The sequence below is a fragment of the Triturus cristatus genome, chromosome 5_2 (genome assembly GCF_964204655.1).
Source record: "Triturus cristatus chromosome 5_2, aTriCri1.1, whole genome shotgun sequence".
NCBI lineage: Eukaryota > Metazoa > Chordata > Amphibia > Caudata > Salamandridae > Triturus > Triturus cristatus.
In genome coordinates, this window is record NC_140588.1 from 975675952 (window position 1) to 975702266 (window position 26315).

At 49.5% G+C, this 26315-nt stretch overlaps 1 protein-coding gene across 3 annotated transcripts in view; it reads left to right on the top strand.

Annotated features, from left to right (window-relative positions):
• The window catches only part of LOC146829515 (UDP-N-acetylglucosamine transferase subunit ALG13-like), a 1246203-nt gene that overhangs the window by 911302 nt on the left and 308586 nt on the right, over positions 1 to 26315 (top strand). For 2 of the 3 annotated variants that reach the window (XM_085608211.1, XM_085608213.1), the window contains exon 19: positions 14916 to 14987. The exons of the other annotated variant lie outside the window; for it this stretch is intronic. In XM_085608211.1, the coding sequence (XP_085464337.1) occupies positions 14916 to 14987 (72 nt within the window). The remainder of the gene's footprint in view (positions 1 to 14915; positions 14988 to 26315) is intronic. 3 annotated transcript variants of the gene reach the window in all.

Genomic DNA, 26315 nt, shown 5'->3' on the forward strand with positions numbered 1-26315 from the left:
CTGTAGGTTTTCTTGAGTGTCTTGTTTCTTTCTTCAGTTGTCGTGGTGCTGTTTAAATGCTTTACACTTGTTCCCTATGTGTATGTCTGACTGCACAGAGCCAAGGTTAACATACGAAACCCAAGTTGTCCTACAGGGGTTGGGAAGTGTATTACACGTTTAGCTCAGACAACCACACTATATAGTACACCCCATTTACTCATAGGTAGAATCCCTGTCATAGAAGCACTGGCACAAAGCGAACAAACAGAACACAAGTGGCTCTTGTTAGTGGCACTTGTATGTTTTGTGCTATTTTTGCAGTGCAAAGTTGGTTCCTCGCATTCGCAATTGACTTAAGGATGCATTTCACTCAAAAATCCAGCACCAAATGATGGATTTATTTTTCGGGTAACTTCTCATAATGTTTCAGATTTTGTTCGTAATTAATCAAAAGGAACGATGTGACTATCGCACACCCCTGTAATCTAATTACAAGACTAATAAAAAACTGTTGTCTTTTTTAAAGAAAGTTTGACTCTGCAATTAGATGGCAAATAAATGGCAAGAATAAGCAAAACTTCTATCCCTCGCTCATTAGAAAGAAAGAACTTAATGTTAAGAAATGAACACTGTAAAATACCAAGTATTGCACATACTTAGTGACATGTGTTTTTGCACCCCTTTGATTGTTTATGTTGTACACATAACTATATGCTTTCTGCTGAGACTGCAGTTTTGGAATTTGTGCTCCCAATGCAATGAATACAGAAAAAAATCTGTGTTGTGTATCAAGGGCATATGTGCCTTATGTTTTGATACCTTTTTGGATTAATAAGCATCTTGAGGACTGGGGACTACACTATTGAATATGTGTCTAAAACAGTATAGCGAACAACGTCCCTGTAAGATGCTACTTTGAAAACAATATAATTGTATCTGCATACAGAAGGAATACAAAACTGATATTTTATTAATATACCAAAGAGTGTAACCCCAATGACCGATCAGAGATCGTTTATTAATGAGCACTGTCAGCCATCTACGGGCCCAATGACATTCCATCTCCGTAATTACCAAGGTGGAAGCGTTCACTCAAGCGTACTCAGACATTCACTGGTTGTGTTACACTTCTTTCTTCTGTAAAATATGTGAGCAAATTCTAAAATAATTACAGCAGAGAAAATATTTGTTACATTAGAACAGATTCTGAATCAGAACCTCCCTCTTGTGATCTGCCAATCAGTTGCTTCAGGCCTAGGTCGCAGGGCCAGCCTGACCACATATTTCTGACCCTGGGTTGAGGGGGAGGTCATATTGGGTGAATTCATCAATGGAGATGTGAGTTCATTATTAACGTACAGATATGGTGTACATCGACATATTTTTTTATATTGACAGTTTCTTCATCTGATTTTCCACTTGTTCTTTTAGATCACTCTAGGTCTCCTCCTACTTAGCTCCCTGAACTCCCAGAGATCTCTTTTTACTGCATAGTTGGTTGAATGATGAAACCAGTTTTATCCGACTTAGACATGGCACCCTCTTTCATTCCTCCTTGAAGTTCTCGATTTACCAACTTAGCAACAATGATCTCTGCAATGCTTCTCACCATGTCTCTTCATGCTTTTTTCAGTCTTTCCCTCTTTGGATCTCAATTCAATTTTGAAGTTATAAGAACTAACCTTTTTACAGCAACTCATCCATTCTGGGTATAACTTGCTGTTCGGGCTGTCCTTGTACATTGTGAATGGATCTTAACTATTGAAATCTGGGGATAAAACATGTAGGTAATCTATTTGCCATGTAGTTCCTTTTGTCTCATTCCACATCTGTGTGGCACTTGACATTTTGTATATGATAACCAGTTTAGCGGAAAATTGGGTAACATTTCATCTCACGTGTGTGAGAAAGTGGCTCTGTATATACTGAACCAAAGTAAGGTTCAGTGTGCACAGAGTCCACAGTCCCCAGAGGTTTGGCAGAGGCTTAAGTTAGATATAACCTTAATCTCTAAAGTGGTAGCTTGGTTGAGCATTAAGGCAGTATCAGAGGACAGTGTAAAGCATTTGTTGTACACACTCAGCAAATGGTCTCACACACTCAAAAACTGAACTCTAGGCCAATTGTTTTGTATATAAAAATATATAGTAGTTTTATTTTAGAACCAACAATAGGTATCAAAATACTTTCTCAGAATAAAATGCTGTAGTTGTATACTTTCAAATCGCATTGGACTTTTAAATGTAATCGTTACAGTTGTAGCAATAGACAACACAATTCAAGCACAATTATAACATTGAGCTCAATGGGAGTTTTTAAGTAAATGCAATTTCAGTTACTATACGTATGATTTTCTTACTCAGGGTTTGATCCTGGATTCAGCCCTGGTACATTTCCTGTAAACAGTTGAAAGAAATCGTTTTTGTTACACAGTTGATTTTTAAGGAATATTTGTATGTTTCAAGAATCGACACTTAGAAGAATTTCTGGCAAAAACCAGGCAATGTTATCCTATGGAGGAAAGTCAAGTTAGCGGTAAGTACAGTTGTAATTACTTTTCAGGGTCAGTGCTGGGAACCGAGATCTCTCCTGATGACAGGTGAGTAATTTCGTTTTCGTTGATCGGCTGATTTTTTGTGAATATTTTAAAGTTTCAAAACTCGACACTTGGAAATACTTTTAAGTGAAAGCAGTCAATGTTACCATATGGAGAAAATGTAGGTTATCGGCTTTCAAGTAAGTACTCGACTGGCAGAGTTAAGGTTCTGGGCATAGACTCGGGGGTCTCCCAGGGTCAGGTAGGTACAGTTGTTACACCTTCAGCGGCACAGGAGCAGCCGGGTGCAGAGAGAGTTAGGCCCAATGGCGGGCAGGGGGCCTTTGGTTGGTGGCTGCTAGCAGGTAGGCCACGCGGCTGTGGTAGATGGGCTCCTGGTCACTTACACAGGGCAAGTGGGGAAGTAGAATAGGATAGATGTTGCATTTCCAGGGGCACTCGGGCGGCTGGGTGGAGGGTGTTTTTGAGCCGTCGAGCGCTCAATGTATTTCAATGGAGAAGCTACCAGATGAACAAAGGCTGCAAGCTCGGGAAAGGAGATTCTTCAGGTGTGACCACAACTTCGAGAGGTAAGTTGGGAAGCTGTAGGTTAGGGAGGCACCCAGGAGCTGGGCACAGGGGAGTGCAGGGGTGTCTTTTCGCGTCGGGAAATCGTACCCTCTGCTGGTTGCGGTTGGAGGGGTTCCTGGTTCTGAGGCTGCAGGCGTCATCAAGAGTGTCGAGGAGGGTCCTTGGGTGCTGGATTCTGCGTCAAAGTCGCCGGGGGGACGTCCTCGTGGTCTTTGTCCACTCAGGCACAGGCTGGGCTCGGCGGGTGCTGAGTGTGCAGGAGTCGCGGTTCCTGGCTGGCACCAGGGGTTTGTTGCTTGCTTTGAGCAGAACCACTGCTCGTGGGAGTCCCAGTCTTTTAGAGTCACAAGGCAGTCAGGTCCTCCGGGGTTTTCGAGGTTGCTGACCACTGGAGAAGCCGGGTTTTAGCAGGAGCAGGTTCGAGGGTCGACAGGCCTATAGGGCTGGGGCCAAGTCAGTTAGTGTCGTCCTCTTGTTAGCAGCTGCACTGCAGGTCTTCTTTCTTCTTGCTTGTTTCGGATTCGGGATCTGAGGAAAGAAGGTTCAGTGTGTCCCTAAATACTAAATTTAGGGGCGTTACAGGTAGGTAAAGGGCAGGGACCAATGAGTCCCTTCCCTGGGGTGGGTACACCCCCTATCCTGCCACTCTCCAGTGGGAGGGGGCAGGAGTCTAGTCCTATTTGGGCAGGGCTCCCCATCTTCAAGATGGTGAGAGCCCGGAGATCTCTTCACCTCGCCTCCCCAACCTGAAGGGTGGGGTTGGCAGAGGCTGGCACACCTCCTTTCCTCACTTGGGGTTTCCCGCCAGCCTTCCCGCCAGAGTGGGGGCTAGAACCGGTGGGGACCAGTTGCTGAGTACAGCAAGTGGTCTGGGGAGGCTCACAAAGGCGGCATGCCTTTGAAGCTTCCCCTGCCGATCCTGGGGGAGGAGACCTAGCACCTCGCCCAGGACATGCATTGTTGCAGGCCCAGGAGAGCGGATGGCTCTCTACCCATGTGTCCAGCAACATGTCTGCTGGGTGGCAGCCTAGGCAGCCTCTCAGGCAGGACGTGGAGTGTGGGTTAGATTCAAGGGGCAACTCCCTCGGTCGTGCATCTTACATTAAATCCCACATTGGCATCAGTGTGGGTTTAATGTGCTGAGAAGTGTGATACCAAACTTCTCAGTCTTCAGTGTAGCCATCATGGTGCTGTAGAGTTCGTGATGACGGCCTCCCAGCACCATATACTCTTAATGGCAGTACTGCACTTACAGTGCTCAGGAATGGACCTGGGTACTGTAGGGGTACAGAGCTCATGCACCTGTACCCTCACCACTGGCATAGGGTACCCAGCTAGAGGGGTGACTGAGGTATGCCAGGGCAGTGTGTTTGTGGGCATGGCACACAGGGATGTGTGCCATGTCGACTCTTTATTTCGTTCTGCACCAAGACACTCAGCCTGCAACGGCTGTGTGTTTGTGTGTGTGTCAGGGTCAGGGTACATGACCTCGACGGGTGGCCCAATAAGTGCTGCAGCCCTTACGGGCCTTCTCTGGTCACAGTGCCCTGGGTACCTATGGTACCATTTACCAGGGGCTGACATGTGGCCAGAGAAGCCAAATGGGTTTAGGCTTCAATGCAGTTTTAGGGAAGGAACACAAGCCCTGGGTACCTGATTGGCAGGAGCACAGGGCAAACTCAGTCAAAGTACATCAGCAATTCAGCAAAAAGCGGGGGCATACCATGCAAGAAAGATGGCACTTTCTCACAAAATGTATTTAAAAGCTTAATTATACATTGGGTATTTGTGTAGGCAATTTAGAGCCATATTCAATAGAGCTATTTTAGTGTGCTATTCACACCCTATTAACAGCCATCAAACCTGCTCCCCAATCAACCCTGGACAACATTATATACTTGGAGCTATCTTTATCTTGGTTGTGTCAGCCATCTTGAACCTTTTCAACTAGTTGCTTCATTTCTTAGTCGTCCCTACTTCTTTTAACATGCTCAGATTGTCCATTTTGTTTTTATAATGGAAAAGCCTACAGCTGCTCTGAAGTCCTTTCCTGTCAACCTTTTTTTTTTGCCCCTCTTTTCTTCCAGAATCTCCGAGAAGGGATTCAACAGACAACTTTATTTCTACATCAAAAGTAATACCCTACTGGATGATATTCTGTCTGCGTTCCGCCTGCATTTTAGTACGGAAGCTGTGTCGTGGGCGCAGCATGCCCATCAGGATAGTAGATGCTCTGCCACCCTGAATCCTTCTAGAACAAACTGCAGCATTCGATAGGGCATCACTCACATCCTGATCAGGAGCCTTTATGAATGCTAAATCTGCTTGAAAGCAGTGAAATTTCTTTTCTTCCTCCTCTCTGCCTGGTCGATACTTCTAACTCTTTTTCAGTCTTTGTCTATAATGGATACTTTGGGGTGCCTCAGGGCCCAACTCTTTTTAATACCTACATCGCTCCTCGCGCATCGATAATGAGGTCTTTTGGTTTTAATTGAGAATTTTATTCGGGTGAAAGGGAAATTATCAATTCTTTGCACATAATGCCACCCAGCATTCAAGACCGCTTTTCATCTTGAGTTTCAGCAGTCTGGATGCACAACAATCATTTAAAGCTCAACAGCAATAAAACAGAGCTTTGTTTTTGTTCTGACATCTCCCTTTCACCTGGTTGCCATCTTGTTGGTCTTTAGGCTCCCCACACAACAGTGAATTCTGTGGTTACATTTGTTTGTTTTTTAAATGTTATTCTTCTTTGATTTGGATATAGCCGCTTTTCAACCCCAAGTGAATCAGATACTTTCATCCTGTTCTTATATCTTGAAAATATCAGGAAATGTAATCTTTTTTTCTGTCATCCTGCAGATCCACTGCATTTATACTAGAATATTAAAATTCACTATGTCTTGGCTTATCTGTCTTATACAACTTCTTCAAATTGTACAGATGTCTGCGGCCGATCTCATTCTCAACATTCCCCCACGACAGTCGATCTCCCCTTTTCTAAGACACCTCAACTGGCTTCCTGTTAGCGATCGGGTAGTCTTTAAGTCTTTTTCTCTTACACGGCCTTCCATCATATTGGCCCTGGTCATCTCCACCTTAATCCTCAAACCTTAAATTCATGTGCTCAAATCAGATGCTGCTTTGTCCTTGAAATACTCCAAATCAAAGAAGCCTTTCTGGTGGCTCATCAGTTTTCTATTTTACGGCTATAGTTTGGAACTCCTTGCCTATCTCTAGCTGAACTGCCCCAGTGTTAACCATATTACAGTATTCACTTCCATATTACAGCATTAGCCGCCATAAAACCTGGGTCTTTCAGGACTGTTAGTTTCCACTCCGTTTCTCATCTCCTACTACATCCCTTTATGATTCATTCCTGTGCCTGATCATCCTATACCTTCTGCAGGACTTTTTGCAGAAGTGGAATGAGCAAACTGTTACAACAGGCCCCTGGACCAGCTAAAACCTGAATGCATCCCTCAGAGTACCATTCAGAGGGAAGTTTGTGGCACAAATCTGAAGAAACGTTCTGGGCCATGATGAAGAGGTCCATGAAAGGACACCCATTTTGATCTTGATAAGATCGCCTCGGTCACTTCTGGGTACTCCCCACTCATGTCACTCTAGCAAGGGGAATTGCCTCCCAACATAGTCCACACCATCCAGCCTGTTGATGTATGGTATGTGGGGTGCTGTTCTATGGGATCTGAATGGTGCCCCCTGGGTTGGAAGGGAGAAGTTCCTTCTTGGCAAGGTGGAACTCTCTCCGCTCCAGCACATTTATATTAGAAGCTGCTTGACATGGACCGAAAGCCCTTAGTTGCCTTTTTTTGCCTATACAGACGCCGCAGCCCAGTGAGGAGGTGCCAGGGACCAAGGTAGTTTGTGTTTGCGAAGGGCTGAAAGGGCAACCTGCCTCGGGGGGCGTGGGCGTGGCCGAGCCGCAAGATGGCCGCCGTGTAACGGGGCTCTGCCGGCCAAACACATAATCCGTACACCCATCCGTCTGCTGCTTCCTTTCCTATGTGACCGAGATGCGGCGGGAGATGCCTGAGTGCTGAGGACCCGGCGACAGCTTTCGCGGCTGCGATCGGCGGCGGCGTTCCGCTACGGTGGCCCTCGTTGCACCGGCGGCCTGCGTACGTCGCGCTGGGCGGCCACACACACTACGCGAGTCCCCGGTCACGGGCTGGAGACCAGGCGCGCGAAGAGGTGCTGCCGCGAGACATGGCGGGGGCGGGACTGGCCCACCGTGAACGGCCGGAGCGCTGCAGCAGGACACCTGGCAGGCTGTAAGCTGGCCAACTGGCATTGGTGGCGGAGGAGAGTGACGAGGTGCGATGCGAGCTGCTGAGGCCTGGAGAGCGGAGGAGCGCCCTGACATGCTGTACTCACTGACACACACACACCAGCACGGGGAGCGGTGTCTGCTGAGCCCCTGAGGTGAGAGCCGATTAGCTCCTGCTTGTGTGTGGCGCCTGATTGCCTATCCACGACTGTGACCATCCTGGGGAGTGTCGGACTGAGAGCGGCGGTGACGGCGAGGTGGCTGCACTGCGGGGTCGGAGAGACGTGCCCATGGCGATTGCCCAGATGCCACAAGACAAATGCGCACATGCCTAATGCGACGAAGCCGATACATACCTGCGGACTGGGCGCGCTGGTGACCTGGTGGGCTTGACCGTCTTGGAGAGGACTGTACCCACGGTGGGGGCTGCGGGGGCGGCCCGGAGCGGGCGAGACTCAGGAACCTGCAAGGCCTGCCGATCTAAACGTGGGCCAGAAATTGGATTGACCCATCGGAGCCCCCCCCTGGGACCACCGAAGGGTCTCCCCCACAGAATAATGAGGAAGCCGGATGCCAAGCAGCCGAAGCTGCATTTCGAGCGAAGAAGTGCCCGAAATATGGAGGTGGAGACGGCGTCCCAGACGGTGGTCCCCGAAACACAGATGGACCCCACGCAAGAGGACGACATAGAGTATGTTTCGCAATCTCAAAGGCTGCCTCAAGGAAATAGACAAACTAGACTCCCTGGCTCAGCGCATGGACGGCATATCGCACAAAGTCGATCAACACGATGAGCGGCTGGCGACGGAGTGTGAGGAGGGCCACAGTGACTGGAAAACTGTTGCGCATGGATAAGGTCCTGGAAGTAATACGTGGGCGCAATGAGGATTTGGAAGCCCGCTCCCGCAGAAATAACATACGCATTATTGGAATTGCGGAATCCACAAATATTGGCAATATGGAGCAATTCGTGGAGGGTATGCTCCGTGACTTGTTTGATGCGGACCTGTCGGCCATGTTTTTGGTCGACCGCGCACACCGCACGCTGGGCCCGCGCCCGGTGCCGGGTGCGCCGCCGCGCCCGATCCTTGCCCGAGTCCTAAATTATAGGGACAGGGACACAATATTGAGGCTGTCCCGTGAAAAAGGCGAACTCACCTTCCAAAACATGGCTATCTCCTTATACCCTGACTTTACGCAAGCTGTGCAATCTGCGAGGCGTGAATTCATGCCGGCCAAAAAGATCTTTCAAAAAGTGGGGACCATGTTATACCCTGCCAAGTTGAGGATACAGGTCAAAGGGAAGCCGATGATCTTCACGGAGGCGAAGGAGGCGCTGAAATTTGCACGACAGGCAGAGCGGTCGCGCCGGGAGCCGCGTGATGGCCGAGGGACCCCTCCGGCTGGCCAGCTGAGTGACATTGAGTAGAACAGTATACTGCTCTGAGGATTATGACGGACTGCACCGCTGAGAGACGCCCTGAGGCTTTGTTGTTAAGTATACGCCATTTCATTACTGATGCTGTCCTGGGACCTGAAATGGGTAGGAGGCACAATGCTGGGCCAACGGGGGAAGTTGGACACGGGGCAGAGACTGTTTTTGACTTGTGGCTGAGTACCAATACCGTGCTGGGCGGTGCGTAGGGCATGTTCTGCTGAACTTAGACATGTTGCGAATATAGCAGGCAGGAAATGTTCGGCCACCCTGTCACTTTCAGACGGGGGAGGGTGCCGGTGACCCCACGCCCTCGAAGGGATGATTCTCACGATATTGTTACAGGAGGGTTGTTGTTTGATTTGTTTGGGTGATGAATCTCAACCTGATTGGGGGGTTGGAGTGGGAGGAGGGGGGGTAAGTTTTTTGTTGGTTTGTATTAATGTACTGCAGCATTCTATTACACAACTAATTGATGGGACGGCGCTGTCCCCAGCCGCCTCTATGTTGTTGTTGGGTGCGAGACATGGTGCACTAGGGCTCCCACCACATGCCCCACCTTCTGTGCCACAGGTAGACATACAGCTGCGTAGGACACATCTCCATACATGTCTCTGACCGCGCTGCGCTGCCTGACATGGAATATTCGTGGTTTGAATGACCACCGCAAGATCCGGCGGACTCATGCACACTTGACCAGACACCACATTGACATATGTCTCTTACAGGAGACCCACCTGCTGCAGAGGGCTGGGGAGAGTCTCAGACATGCCAGATGGGGTGAGGTGCACACTTCTGGCTACTCCAGCTATTCCCGGGGAGTGGCCATATTGATTCGTAAGGGCCTACCTTGGCAAACGTTGAAGGTACACGCCGACCCCGAGGGGCGATGTATATTGTTGCTGGGGCGCTTATTTCACATGCAGATAATAATTATCAACACTTATGGCCCTAACGCGGACGACCCAGGCTTTTTACGGCATGTTTGGCTTAAGGCACAATCAATGGGCGAGGGGGCATACATTTGGGGCGGAGACTTCAATGCTGTGCTTTCGCTGGAACTCGACAGGGAGGGGGCCGCTCGCACACCCCACCCGCACACGGCAGGTCTTCTCCGAGGCCTGATGGAGGAATATAATTTGCTAGATTCGTGGCGGATATTGCATCCCGCGGTGAGGGAGGGCACCTGTTTTACCCCGCACAGAGGAGCCTGGTCCAGATTGGATTTTTGGCTATTAACCCCACATGTGCATGCCTGGGTATCTGAGGTTCATCTTAGGGCGCACACCCTCTCAGACCACTCCTCGGTTGAGTTGGTGCTGCAGGTCCCCAAACCGTACATTACACCTTTCACGTGGAAATTGCCGGCGCAGGCCTTGTTAGATCAGGTATTCCGCGAGGACATACATCAGCACATCCTCGACTATTTCGAACTTAACATAAACTCGGTGCCATCGCTGGGCACCTTGTGGGACGCGTTCAAGGTGGTTATCAGAGGCTACTGCATTGCGGGGCAAGCCAGAGTACTGAAGGATATAAGGAACACACTCAAAGGGCTGGAAGACCGCCTGCACGCCCTGGAAGTGCAGTACTGCTCTGACCCCTCGGCGGCCACGCTGGCGGAGACCCGTACCAAACTTACGGAATACCAAACTGAGGCGGATAGGGAGCTTAAATTTTTACATAAATACGCGGCGGCCCGCCGCTATGGTGAGGGAGATCGCCCGGGCAGAACGCTCGCCCATTTGTTACGATCGCAAAGAAATTCCTCCTACATCTCCTCAGTCGAAACGACACACGGCAACCTTGCACGCACTCGTTTCCGGCATTCTATAAAGACTTGTACAGATCCTGGGGAGCGCCTACATTGGAGGACCTGTCCGATTACTTGGACACGGTACAGTTGATCTGGTTCAATGCGCACCAAAAAGGATATTTCGATCGCCCCTTTACGGTAGACGATGTCAAGCAAGCAATAGGGTCCTTAGCAGCCGGAAAAGCGCCAGGACCGGATGGCCTGCCAGCGCAATTCTATAAGGAATACGCTGATCTCTTGGCCCCCAGGCTGTTGGCCGTGTACGCCGAGGCAGTGGAGGCGGGTATACTCCCAGTGTCAATGAGAGAGGCAATCGTCATTGCCCTCTTAAAACCAGACAAGGATGCCCAGAGATGCGACTCATATAGGCCACTGTCCTTAATCAACACAGATGCGAAAATATTCGCCAAACTGCTCGCCACGTGGCTGCAGCCGGTGCTGCCACTAATGATACACCCAGATCAGTCGGGATTTGTGCCGGGGCGCTCCACGTCTCACAACCTTCGAACCCTTTTTGGGGTACTGCACTATTTGGCCCCACATGTAAAAGCCGCTGCGGTGCTACTGGACGCCACGAAAGCCTTCGATTCCCTGGAATGGGGATTCCTGTTTCCGCTACTGCAGCGAATGGGTCTTTTATTCGTTATATCAGATTACTCTACACTACCATTTCTGCCAGAGTGCGGGTGAACGGGCTTATCTCTGAGCCCTTTGCCATTAGCAGGGGTACGTGGCAGGGTTGCCCCCTGTCACCCCTGCTCTTTGCGATCGCCACCGAGACACTGGCGGCCCGGATTAGGCAACACCACGCAGCCAGGGGCATCGGGTTCTCGTCCTGGGCACTGACCGTCTCTATGTACGCTGATGACATCACACTATATGTGGTTGATCCCCATGAAAATCTCTCCCCCATGACGAGAGAGTTGATGCATTATGGCCTGCTATCGGGGGTAACTATAAATTGGGAGAAATCGGTCATTTTACCCCTAACGGCTGGGACGCCCCGCTTTACTCCGGACTGCCCGCTGGAGTGGGCGAACGGTCCGCTGCGCTATCTGGGGATATGGATTAGCACTGACATGCAGGAATTGTGGACTGAAAACTATGGGCGAGCGCTGAGCTGGGTAGAGGAAAAGGTGAACCGCTGGAAGCACTTGCCCCTTTCTCTAGCTGGGCGAATAGCTGTGGCCAAAATGGTCATACTACCCAAGCTACTATATTCATTTGTCAACATTCCGCTGCCCCTATCTGCACATTTTCTGAACCAAGTGCGTTCGCAGATGATAGAACTGGCGTGGGGCGGAGGGCAGCTGAGGGTGGCCTGAGAGACCCTTACTCTCCCACAAAGACAGGGTGGAATGGTGGCGCCGGATTTCACGCTATATGTCAACACGGCCCTATACGCACCGCACAAGAGGAGATGCAAAGAAATTGACACTGTACACGCACTTAAGTGGGCCTGGGATGGGCTGCGTCACCGAGCCAAGTTGGACCTTCTCTATACCAAATCGGTGCCCCTGCGCGGGAATCCCATGTGGCCCCCGCTGCAAAACATGAAAACCGGGGAACGCGCAACGTCACACGGCCTGAATACTGGGGGGGACCTCTTCCCGGGCGATACCTTAATCACGCCGGAGCAGTTATGTGGTGCGGAGGCCCCGACGATGCTCGACACACTGCTCTATTATCAGCTTCGCCACACATGTCAAAAACTGTTTCCTACATTTCCGGCGCTGCCGCCGGACTTGTTGGCCCTTGAAAATGTGCTCAGAGTGGAATCGGAACGTAAACTAGCGTCCCGATTGTACGGAAGCATGCAGAGTAATCACCCAATTGTGGTCCCAACGGTGCGATGTATGTGGGATACGGAATTGGGCACCGAAATCACTGACGAGCATTGGGATATATGCTGTAGACTGCTTGAGACCCTTTCCCCTATCTATAGACTCCGGTTGATACATTTTAAATACATACACATGGTATACCGTACTCCGAGCCGGCTCCATCGCATGGGCTTGAGGGACACGGACAACTGCTGGCGTTGTAGTGCACACGGAGCTACATTCTTACATATAGCGTGGGAGTGTCCCACGCTGGCCTCCTTCTGGGCTAGGGTAATGGAGCTGGTGTGTGCAATCACTGGCCTACTGATCCCATGCACTCCGCAGACTACACTACTAGGGATCTTACACATGGTCAAGCCTAAACACCGTAAGCTGCCGGCCATACTCATTTTGCTTGCCAAAAGACAGGTTGCGATGCACTGGGGAGCGGCTACATCGCCTACTATTAGGGAATGGGTTAAAAGCGTGGTATACTGCCAGACACAACTTGCTTTATATTGGGAGCTCTTGCCAATGCGCTCACGGCCAAAGGACATATGGGAACCATTCACACACTGGTTGGCTCAAACTACGATTCAAGCATTGTAAATCAGTGCTATACACTGATGGTAGCCGGAAAGGGACGGGAACCAGGTAGATCATGGGGTGTTGAGGTCATCGAATATGATGTAGGTGGTTTGCGGGATGGGGGGGGGGCAGAGATGGGGGGGCCATGTGAGACTTACCGAGCAATGACGGGTTGGCACCTGGTTCTCATATTGATACTGTTGTACTGGTGGGGGACTGTGTTGTCACTAACATATCCTATTCATACTGCAGAGAATTGTATTTGTTTTGTTGTTGAAAATGCAAATAAAAAGATTTTTTTTTAAAAAAAGGGCAACCTGCCTCACAGTTAGAAATGTCCATCCCCAAAGCCATGAGTCCAAGCAGATGTAAGACCTGGAGAGTCACAAAGCTCAATCGATAAGGAGGAGAAAAAAAGGCTTTCATACGGGTTATGTGCAGTGCATCAAAAGGTCAAACTGTGCTTTGAAGTGAGATGGGCTTTACCATCAATGCCTATAAATCCCAAGTCATGGAGTAGAGACATTCTACAACAAAGCTGTTCCTTGACCAGCTTCTTGGATCCAGTGATCCAACTATGAAAATACATGGTTCTTGACAGTCTCAGTGACGTCTCCACAACTGCCAGCACTTTTGTAAAGTAAACAGTAGAGTAAAGAAACAGTAGGCCGCCCAAATGACCAAACCACAATTTGCTGGGAGTAGCATGTTATGATTGTTTGGTAGATGTAAATAGGCATCCTGATAAACCAGGCACACCAGCCAATCCTCCATTTTTAGGGCCTGTAAGGCTTGACTAAGGGACAGCATCTTGAATTTGCCCTGCGAATGTACAAGTTCAGAAGGCAGAGATTCAGTATTTCTCTGATCTCTGTTTTTCTTTGTGGCTAAGAGGTGAATGGAATGAAATGCCCCTTTTCTCCAGAGTGAACTCCTTTGTGTACCCTTTGTTCAGCATGGAAAGTATTACATGCCGATGTTGAGGATAACCTATCATCTGGCAGCACATGAAACCTGAAAACTCAAGCGGAGACATTTGACCAAATCACTTGGGGATATATTTAAGTAAGGTAGAGTAAGCTTTTCTCACACGGATTGTAGGTGAACTGTATTAGTCTGTCCTTGTGGTCCTGATCCTTCATTCAGGTAGTACATATTCATGCTTGTTTAATAGCAAATTGACTTTCACAATACTTTTGCAATAATGGTCAGCACCTTTCATTAGCAGCAGTCCGTTTGGTGAGGCGGTCCAGTCAAAAGTATATGAAAAACTGGGGACATACGGTTTGCTGCAGTAGCACATTTATAAACATTACTTTGAAACATTTTAAAACTGTTTTAAATGTGATTCATTAGCATCATTCATTTTAGTCAATTATACAAAGAATAAGGTAGGCAGTTTAGCTGATTATGCTTATGGCATTTACTAATGACACAGGGTAGTGACAGAACCATGATACCAGCCTTTGCCTGAGGTCATTTTCCAGTCTTTGTGTTGTCTTGTGGAAATTGCTTAATAAACAATGATAGCCTTTCTTGGTTTAAGTGGCTGTGGAAGTAATTTGGGGTTGTTGAATTGCATATGATTGGCAAAGTATATGGTTTTATTTATGCGTAATGTGGAGGGATCAAGAAGCCCAAGTGAGAATAAAGGGTTTGAGGCTGCATTTCGCGGCGGCTACGTGGAGCAGGTATGCATCAAACTAGATTTAAACCAATAGTTGAGCTTATTTAACAATTCACTTCTTTACTGCTAGCAATTGTAGTGTTTGATGGTTACTGTGACATTTTATTTAGTCGGGTGTTCAGTTTATTTAATGTATATCTCTGTTGAACAATGCTTGTCTTTAAAGTCTCTTCAAGAAGGACGACCCCGTTCTGTGTCCTCTCAAGATGAAATTGCTTCATACAGCTATTCCCAGGAGGTGACTTATGTTTTATATGTATATTTTTAAATTATTAAATTGTTCAATCCTTTGGATATATTAGAAATGACCTGCTGGTCTATTGTCTGTTTTATTTTCTTTAAATCTGGCGGTGTGAATACATATTTCATTGTGTAGCATTTTCAAGCATGCCTTTCTAATGGTTAATTTTCTCCCGCATATACATTATCTATTTATTCAGTCCAGGTACTTACTGGTCAATCAGTATCTGCAAAGCCACCAACAGGTGCCATAGAAGCTCCACCAATTGTCTACGGGAACTACGCCATATATGCCATCCACTATTTGTGTTTGCCTATTTTCTATTCCTATTTTGTGTGCACCCCGAGATGTTATGTTATGTTAAACTTTTATTTCTATAGCGCACGGCTACTCCGTAGAGTGTCCCGCCGCTTTATCGAGGCAGCTCAGTAAAACCCAGAAACATAACAACAAACACAAAAGAAAAAGAGACAGAAAAACATAACAAACAAAGACATCCTAAAGATTAAAAAGCCACGTCTTGAGGCTCTTCCTAAACAGAAGAAGAGAAGAAGAAGACCGTAGGTCCAGAGGCAAAGAGTTCCACAACTGAGGGGCCCTCAGACTGAAAGAGCGACCCCCAGTGCGGGCCTTCCTCACCCGAGGAACCACCGCGAGAAACAAAGATTCCGACCGCAGAGATCTAGCTGGACAATAGAAAGACAGTCTCTGCTGTAGATACCTTGCTCCGGTGCCAAAAAGCGCTTTGTGCGCCAGGGTCAATGCTTTAAACATAATCCGCTTCCGGATAGGAAGCCAATGGAGTGATCGTACCAGACCCGAAGCTCTAGCTCGCCTATGAAGGCCAAAGATGGCACGGGCAGCGGAGTTCTGCACAACCTGCAGCCGCTGAACTAGATACTCCGGAAGACCAACATAGAGGACGTTGGCATAGTCCAATCTAGAGCCTATCAAGGCTTGCACCGTGATCTTTCTGTGCTCTTCTGTGAGTAAAGGCAGGAACTTCCGGAGCATCTTAAGCATACCAAAGCAGGTACCCACCAGGCCAGAAATATGAGAGCTCAGTGACAAATTATTGTCAACCTTCACTCCCAGATTCTTAGCCACGAGCGATGCCTGCACAGGGCAATCCATACCTAATGGCCACCAGGCCTGCCACTCAGGGTCCCGAGAACAGCCGAAGAATAGCACCTCCGATTTACTGGAGTTTGCCTTAAGGCCATTTCGCTGGAACCAGCCAAAGACCGACTCCAAACAGCCCCGGATGTTCTCTCCATCGAAAGCCTGTTCTTGCCTACACGTGAAAAGCAGTTGGGTATCATCAGCGTAGGATACGATCCGGGCCCCAGAGGACTCCGCCAGTGCCGCCAGAGGTGTCATAACGATGTTAAAGAGAGTCGGGCTCAACACAGAACCCTGTGGGACCCCAACTCCCAATGGCGACATCTCGGCGGAGCACGGAGAGGCCCAGACCGTTTGTCGGCGGCCTTCAAGGAAAGATGTAAACCAATTGAACACCGTCCCCCTCAGACCGATGTCATAAAGTCTGGAGAGGAGCACCTCATGGGGGACGGTGTCAAAGGCCGCCGACAAATCCAGCATGACGAGCATGACCCTTCCTCCAGAATCCAGTGTCTCCCTGATGATTTCCGACACTTCCAGCAGTGCCGTCTCCGTGCTTAAATTAGGACGGAAACCGGACTGCGAAGGATGGAACAAATCGTTGGATTCGAGAAAGCTGGAGAGAACACCATGTACATGCTTTTCTGTGATTTTAGCCAAGGCCGGTAAAAGAGAAATCGGCCTATAATTGGCCAAGACCTCAGAGTCCAACCCTGGCTTTTTGAGGAGGGGGATCACCATAGCTCTTTTCCATAGCACTGGAACCCTCCCCTCCCTCAGAGATAGATTCACCAAAGGGTTGACTAGTGGATTGATTACGGCCGCCATCTTGGCCAAAAATTTGGCAGGACAGGAATCCAATGGTGAGCCCGATTTCAGGCTGGTCAGAAGAGCAAGAGAAGCATCAGCCGAGACAAGAGGAAACTCAGCAAGAACCACACCCTGCATCGGCAGGCTGGACAGTCCGGTCATCGGACTGGAACACTCCTCCACAGACCTCACTGGGAAAGAGTCCTGGATAGATTTAATTTTATCCGTGAAGAATTTAGCCAGATCGCAGACCCAGTGCTCCAATGGAACACTATGGGCCACGCAGGATCTAGGCGCCGTAAACTCCCTTACCACAGTAAAGATCTCTTTACAGGAATTGGCGGCAGTCTCAATCCTCCTGGCCAGATACTCCTTTTTCTCCCGGAGGATATCCTGGTGATAAGATTTAATCATTTTCCTATAAGCCGATCTAGCTTCCGGGTCATACCGAAGACGCCATGCCCTCTCTGCCACCTTACACTGCGCACGAGTGGCACACAATGCCTTCGTAAACCATGGGGCTGAGACCCTCTTAGCACTATCCCGAGGGGCCATTGCGGGGGCCAAATCGTTCAGCCTCTCCAACAGCCATCCCTGCAAGGACTCTACATCCTGCTCTAAATCCCCTGTAAGAGGGCAAGGATGGTCTATAGCAGCCTGAGCCAGCAACTCGGGTGTGACTCTATGTAGAGCCCTTAGAGCAGTGCCATGCTGTCTGGGGGCGCAACTGAACAATTTTTCGCCACCCAATACACAAAATCTGGCCAATCTATGGTCGGACCAGAGCACCGGAAGGAGCTCCACATCAACAAGAGGGAACGAGGAGAAAACCTGATCTAAAGTATGTCCCTTGTCGTGTGTAGAACCAACCAAAAACGGGGCAAGACCAAGAGGAGCCGTAATATCGAGCAGTTTTTTTACATTCGGGTCATTGTCATCGTCCATATGAAAATTAAAATCTCCTGCCAGAAGACAATGCTCCGTACTTAGTGCCATACCAGATATGGCCCCCTGAAGATCATCGAAAAAAGAGCCCACTGGTCCAGGAGATCTATATACCAGCAGCCCTTTAAAAGCGTGATGAGTGGTTAATCTGATAGTGAAGGCAAGAGATTCCGCTCCAGCAATGGTGTTCAAAGAAGTGATGGTGCAGGTAGCTGACTTTCTCACTGCTACCGCCACCCCTCCTCCCCTGCCTTTCACTCTATCCTGACGAAAGATTGTATAATCAGGAGGAAAAGCCGCCCTGATGTCCGGATTGGACGTCTCCCCCAACCAAGTTTCTGTCAGCAGGAGACAGAGTGGATTCTCCCTGACAAGGAGATCGAAGATCTCCAAGGCGTGCTTCCCTACCGATCTTGTATTCAGCATTAAGCAGAGATGTTTAACGCAGACCTCATCTCTCCGTGAGGAAGCAGCCGGGACAAAACCTGGCGACCAGCCACAGGCAGGGCACAACCGTTTACCTCGGTAACGGCCTGGGAACACGGAACGGCAAGCACAGGAGAAGCTATGCAACGCACGTAGTTCCCTGGCAGAATAACGAATCATATTACCCGAACACGGAACCAGGCACTCTCACCGCTCCGCCGCCTCCGAGACGCTGACGGGCGCAGACGGGCAGGACTCTGGCAAGACTCAGGCAAATGCGAAGGCAACCCCGCTGCGCGATACCGCTGCGCTAGCAGGAACGGTTTAAATAGGTCCTCCAGGTAAGGTCCTCCCTGTCCCAGAAGGACGCTACAAGATGGCGCTACCAGATCGCCACTGCCCAACCCAAAATGGCGCCCAAAATCGGAACGCTGCAGAATCAAGCTACCAGGGAGCCCGGACCCGCTAAAAGAGCGGTGAATCACCAGTATTATGTGCAGGTAAGGGGGGAGTCCTAACACCCAGCAGGGAAGGAGAGCGCAATCAATAAAAACACTGAAAGAGGCTAAAAAGCGCTAGCAATCCGCGCGAGCGTGCTTTACAGAGCCACTGAACCCATGAACATTTTTATTTTTTATGGTTCATTTGGAACTTGATGGCAGCATGCTTCTGAATAAAGTAGCTACTGGTTAATATGGACCAGCTTACGCAAGCGTGCAGCATCTGCAAGTCGGCATGCTAGAGAGTCATTAAGAAGATCACCATGGCGTGCAACCTGCCCTCTCCAATCTTGTGGGAGAGCTTGAATGCCTCTAAAATCTTATCTTGGTGCAGGCTTCTCAAAACCTGTTACATTGCAGAGGAATCTGAGTAAAGATGAAGCATTGTTGGCTTGCCAATCGCTTATTGAGGGCGACATTTTCCATTGAGTACACTGAACTTTACCTTTTTTAATGATGTAGCTAGAGTCTAGTGATCGGAGTCAGACTAGCAGCGGGTTTCTCCACTTGGTTTCCAATACACACTGTCCCCTAGAGCTGCATTTCTAGATGTGAGTGACTAGGATGTCTCTAAGGGATGACTATTGCAGGTTTCTCATGGGATTCTGACTTCAAGCAGTTGCACTAGAAAATGTGTAACTTCATGTGCTGGCCAGTGTAATATGTAGATTGAGTTAAACTTTTTGAAATGTGCAATTGTAGTAGTAAATAGGTTTATTTTGGTTAAAAGCACATATACATAGTTCATACAAAAAAATGCATACAATGCAACCCAATAAAAGCATCAGCTATTTGAAAAACGCCTAACCTTCATGATTGCTTCCCAAGGTCTCAAAACCCATTTGATAGGCCCTATGTGCATCTCTCCACATTTAGCGCTCTTCCGTAGTTAATCACAATGAGTAAATTATTCAATTGTTTTAAAAAAAATTGAAGGAAGGAGAGCTAAGACATCATCATTGAACTTACTTTATGGAAGTTCAGGTCTGCAACAGATTTAAATTATATTACATTTTAAAGTGCGAAGCATTAGAAGGTGCAGCATGTCTTGGAGTTTTCTCGCTTCTTTGTCTACTTAAGGTCAATCACCGACAGACGTGAGCAAAATTCAAAACTTTTAAAATGAAACTGAAATAACATCACAGAGCATACTTACAAGACAATTTATTCTAAAGATAGTTTACGCAAACAACAAATTGTTATGGATATTGTAGGACTTGGCCTTTCTGGCTAAAGTTCCCTAAACCTTTTGCTTTCCACTAGACCGTTTTCCTGACAGAGATGCCAATTTAGATGCTTTGGGTACTTTGCCACTGCTGATCAGTGTCAATGTACAAGTGTTCCCCTTATGTAAAATGTAATGGTGATTGGTTGGCCGTTATTGGTATGTTTGCCTTACTTGTAAAGTCCCTAGTGATGTGCACTGTTTGTGCCAGGGCTAGTAATGCAAAGGGTAAGGAGAAGTGAACTCAGGCCGGCAGTGTAGGGCCTGCGCGCAGAGTGCTAAGTTAGCATGTTGTCCTGACAAGTGCAACCACTTGTCAGGCCTGACTTTCCCTTTTACATATACATTGGGCACCCCTATGGTAGGTCCCAGGTAACCCCTGGGCAGGGTGCAGTGTAGGTAAGAGGCAGAACATAGGTGTGTGCTATGTTCTGACATTGAAAAACACTCCATTTTGTTTTGCACTGCTGAAAGGCCATCCTGCCCTTAGGACAAAATGGGGGAGGCTAGGTTTTGTGTTTTTTAGCCTAGTTTCCTGTGCGTTTATAATTAAGAGGTGAAGTTTAGTATGTATGAACTCAGTGTCGTAACACATCTTTCTGTGAAGGTGGTTTTGGCAGTGTTTGTTCAGTAACCACTTTTTTAGAAAGTGGCTGAGTTTTGTGCTCTAGGCATTACTGTGTGTCTCTGCTGAAATGTGGATTGTCTGTCTGGAACTGAAAGGTGAGAGGAGCTGGGTGAGGTATTGACCCAGTGAGGGGTTGAGATGGCACCAGGCTGCCCTGCATCTGGAGAGTAGGGGGGGGAAAAGCCAGGGAGGTGAAAAAACCTGGGCTGGTGCTATAAACCAATTGACCCATCTCCTGCTGAGTGATTAAGGATCCAGACCCCCAGTATCAAAGGGAGAGAGGTGATACTGGGAGGGAGACACCCAGAACTGATTTAGGGAGGGATCAGGGACCCCTGAGCACAAACGAACTTTAAAGACATTAAGGGGTATAACTATGAGAGCTGAAACCCCTGAACGTTGTTATGAAACAGAAATTGATTGAGACTGAAAAGGCTTGTACCCGTTCCGAGGTCAAGAGGAACCTCTGCTAAAGAAGGAGCAATTGAAGAGACTGCTGTGGAAAGACCAATCCTTGCTTCGTGATCTTGTGCTGGTCTGCAGTTTGCTGTTCTAACTAAGGAAGAGGCTGTTGGGACTGTGCGTGGAGGCGAAGGATCCCCCTGCTTGAAGAAGACTATGCTTTGTGCTGTGTCTTGTAACCCGAGGGGAGCTGGCTCCCTGTTTGGAAATACAGGATCATAAAAGTTTCCGGAGAAGTCCCAAGCAACGCGTGGTGCGCGTGCTTTTGCAGCTTGAGACCCTCATAAGTTTTGCCTTGTGATGGGGGGCACGCAGGAGTACGCTAAGTCTCAGGCGCGCTGGATGCAGGCCAAGGCGTTGGTGAGAAGCGCCTGGTCGTGGTTTGCACAGGGAGACGAAGTGCGACTTGGACGCGCAGGGTGCGTGTCGTGGTTCAGCCTGGGTGTTGGTGAAGAACACCTGGGCCTCGTGTGCACCGAAGGAAGAAGTGAGTCTGATGCACTGGGTGCATGTCGTGGTGCAGCCAGGGCATTGGTGAAGAGCTCCTGGGCATCGTGTGCCCTGAAAGAAGTGAGTCTTGGATGCGCAGTGCGTGTCGAGGTGCAGCCAGGGCATTGGTGAAGAGCGCCTGGACATCTTGTGCACCGGGAGAAGAGGAGAGACTCTGACGTGCAGGGTGCGTGTTGAGGTGCAAGTGGGGCGTTGGTGAAGAGCGCCGGGTCGTTGTGAGCACCGGGAGAAGAGGCGAGTCTCTGACGCGCGGTGTGCGTGTCGAAGTGCAACCTGAGGCACTGGTGAGGAGTGACTGGGTAGGGTGTGCACCGAATTTGAAGTAAAGTCGCCATAGTGCTGAGGGCGGATCTCGGTGTTGACTGAGACCGCCGGAAGGAGGGCCAAGTCATTGAGCCCTTGGAGTAAACCAGCAGCGGCCCGGCAGTCCCGGAAGAGCAGAGACGCCAGCCCGAGTCCGCTGAACCCCGTGACGGAGTTCTGGATCAAGGCCCAAGTCGCTGACGTCGGAGAGGAGAGTGGGGTTGCCCCCCCTCTTCCCCCGGTAATGTGGATCAACACATGGGGAGGGTTGAGGGCCCGGAGGGACACACTCTCGGCCTCCTGCTTCTGTCAGCTGCACAAACCATTGCTTTGACTCGGATCTCTGCCCGTGCTGACCCAAGGAGGGGCCATACTGGGGCCAGAGTGGGAAGCAGTACTTTTGTGTCATCATTTGATCCATAACAGGGGCACTGTTAACGGAGCACCTAAAACTGTCGTATTACATGTTGCATTATTGCTGCTAACGAACTATCAAACTGTTGCATGATGCCTGACCTCATCTGTGCCTGACTAACTACATGCTTGGTGCGATACGCACTGTTATTTTTTCCTTGTATATTACCTGATTGTAACGTGGCGCATTGCATTATTTCTTCAGTGCATAGTATCTGATTATAACGTGGCGCAGTGTATTATTTCTTCATTGCACCCTACAGGATTGTAGCGTGATGCATTGCTTTGTTTTCTCTTGGTACAGGACATGCTGGTGGTGGGGTCTAGCTTGAAATCCCACATTCTGTCCCATATACCTACACATAACATGATCAGTTACCTCTTTCAAAAGGGAATGCACTAGGATTATCAGATGTGGACCTGCCATTACAGGCCTGCAGCCCATGTTCTAGAGTTAGGTTAGCCAATTGCATAATAGCCCCAGTACATGGTGCCACGTTACCACTCTCGAGACAGGGTATACCCCATGCTATATCCTCCTCATCTGAAACTGAGGCCAAGCCAATTATTGGTCCGAACATACAATTGAAGTCCGTACCTAGAATGATCATACCATTTTGGCTTAAAATATTAAGGAAGCAGTCTAGCAGTTCTATTAGTAAAGATTCTGTCCTATTCTTCCTTGGTCGCACATACATATTGAGGAACTATAGCTGAGATCTGTAGGAGAGTAGGATCTACTTCACATGTTTACCCCCACTTTTTGCTAGTGTTTCACTGTTTTTTTACTTTAGTCTGGCTGGGACCCTGCTATCCAGGGCCCCAGCCTAGCTGCTGCCTCTCTAAATTGATTGCAAGTACTTTAGGTACACTCCAGATTGGATTCTGGGGTACCCTTGTGAGTCCCTGGCATATGGTATTCTATGTACCCAGTGCATCGGTACCCCAGAGGCCTACCAGGGGCTGAAGAACAAGTTACTTTACTTCGGTAACGATGTATCTGTAAGAAACATTAGTTAGTTAGATTCCTCACCTTAGAATATCCCCAGGCGTCAGACTGGATCCGGAAGATTTTTCGTCAGCAATACGCCTTGCGCGTCGCTAGGCGTCGTCTGTGGCTCCGCGTCCGTCGTCGGCATCGTGCACCGGAATGACGTCGTCGGAGTACTTGGACGCCGCCCTCGCGCGCTGATGTCAGTTCTTGTACATAGCTTTCCGCGCCAGGAACGCAGAGCCATGCAAAGACCGACACTGGTGCCAAAAATAAAATCTAGGGGCCTGAAAAGGATAACCTTAACCCTAGATGTCAGTTCGCAGAACGGGGAGAATGGGTGGGTCGGTGAGGAATCTAACTAACTAATGTTTCTTACAGATACGTTGTTACCGAAGGTAAGTAACTTGTTCATCTGAAAGAAACACGTTAGTTAGATTCCTCACCTTAGAATAGATACCCAAGCAATACCATCCCCGGTGGTGGGTCTGCGAACCAAGATCACACCAGAAAGTCCTGGAGGACAGAACGGCCAAAAAAGCCATCCCTCCGGACTTGGCTGTCAAGACAATAATGCCTGGCAAACGTGTGTAGCGAAGCCCACGTTGCCGCCTGACAGATGTCCTGCAAAGGGACACCCCGTCCCAAAGCAGTAGTAGCTGCCGTGGCCCGAGTAGAATGGGCGCGCAGCCCAACAGGAGGGTCCTTTTTTGCCAAGGAATAACAAATTTTGATGCACAAAACGACCCACCGAGAGATGGTCCGTTTGTGCACAGCTTTCCCCTTCTTAGCACCCACGTATCCAACGAAGGATGCGGAGGCGGAAAGAAGGTGGGCAAGGTGACAGACTGCCCAAGATGAAATGGAGTCACCACTTTCGGAAGAAAGGAGGGATGAGGCCGAAGGACAACCTTGTCCGGATGAACAGAGAGAAAAGGAGGCTTTGATGATAAAGCCTGGAGCTCACTCACCCGTCTAGCCGAGGTGATGGCTACCAGAAAAGCAGTCTTAAGCGTCAGCAGACGAAGAGGACAATTATGAAGAGGCTCAAAGGGAGCACACATTAGAAATGTGAGAACAAGATTCAAGTCCCACTGAGGCATTACAAAAGGGACAGGAGGGAACGTGTGAGTAATGCCTTTTAGAAAGCGTGTAACTACAGGGGACTTGAAAAGAGAAGGCTGATCAGGAAGCCGCAAGAAGGCAGAGATGGCAGCAAGATAACCTTTCAAGGTGCCCAGGGCAGAGCCCTGCCGGGCCAAAGAAAGAAGAAAGAGGAGAACCTCAGAAAGAGGGGCGGAAAGGGGATCCACAGCCTTTGCTGTGCACCATGCCACAAATTTGTTCCACCGGCAGGCGTATACCGTCTTTGTGGAGGGACGCCTGGCTGCCAGAATGACATCACAGACTTCAGGAGGCAAGTCAAATGGCATCAACTGCCGCCGCTCAATCTCCACGCATGGAGGTGGAGGCTGGACAGGTTCGGGTGGAGGACCGTCCCCTGCTGCTGCGACAGAAGATCCTCCCGAAGGGGCAGACGTATCGGAGGATCGGTCAACATACTGAGTAGCTCGGGATACCAGTACCTTCGTGCCCAATCCGGAGCCACCAAGATGACTTGGGCCCGGTCGTGCCTGATCTCCTGATCTTCTTCAGCACTCTGGGCAGAAGTGGTATAGGCGGAAAGGCGTACAACAGACCGCAACTCCACTTGTGACGAAAAGCGTCGCCGAGCGAGTGCCGCCTTGGAAATTCCAACGCGCAGAACTGCTGACATTGCGCGTTCTCTTCGGTGGCGAATAGATCTAACCAAGGCTCTCCCCACTGCTGAAAGAGACCTTGCGCCACTTCGGAGTTCAGACGCCATTCGTGATCCATTATGCACCGGCGGCTGAGTTCGTCTGCTCTGGCGTTCAGAGAGCCCGCCAGATGTTGAACCACTAGGGTGACGCCCTGGAGTTCCAGCAACGTCCAGAGGCGCAGAGCATCCTGACAAAGGGTCCACGACCCCACCCCGCCCTGTTTGTTGCAATACCACATGGCGGTGGTGTTGTCCGTGAACACCTGCACGACACTTCCCCTGACAGAGGGAAGGAAGGCTTTCAGTGCAAGTCGGATCGCTCTCAACTCCAACAGGTTGATGTGGAGGCGAGACTCCGCCGGAGACCAGAGGCCTCTGATCTCCGCCTCTCCCATATGGCCACCCCATCCTAGGAGGGACGCATCCGTCACTACGACATGCTCCGGTTGGGGAAGGGAGAGGCTCTTGCCCGTGAGCCAATCGCGGTCCGTGAGCCACCACTGCAACTGCTGTGCAGTGCCCTCCGAGATCAAGACATGGTCGGACAGGTTGCCGTGATGCTGGGCCCACTGAAACTTCAGTTCCCACTGCATAGCCCGCATGCGCCGCCTGGCGTGATGCACTAGTAGGATGCAGGAGGCCATCAGCCCCAGAAGCCGCAACACTAGCCTGACCGAAACCCAGGATAGAGACCGAAAGATGTGAATCAGGGCCTGTATATCCCGGACCCGCTGTTCCGGGGGATGAACCCGGAACTGCGCCGAATCGAGAACCGCCCCGATGAAAAGGAGCTTCTGAGAGGGGCTCAGGTGTGACTTCGGCACGTTGATGGAAAACCCCAGCAAATGCAGGAGATCCGCCGTAGTCTGGAGGTGGGAGACGACTGCCTGGGGCGAGCCCGCCTTCAACAACCGGTCGTCGAGATAGGGGAAGACTGGAACCCCTGATCTGCGCAGATGAGCTGCTACCACCGCCATCACTTTCGTGAACACCCGAGGGGCACTGGTGAGGCCGAAGGGGAGCACGGTAAACTGAAAGTGCTCTTGACCCACCGTGAACCGCAGGTAACGCCGGTGGGCCAGCAGGACGGGGATGTGGAAATATGCGTCCTGCAAGTCCAACGCTACCATCCAGTCTCCAGGGTCTAGGGCAGCTAGAACCTGAGCCAAAGTTAACATCTTGAACCTC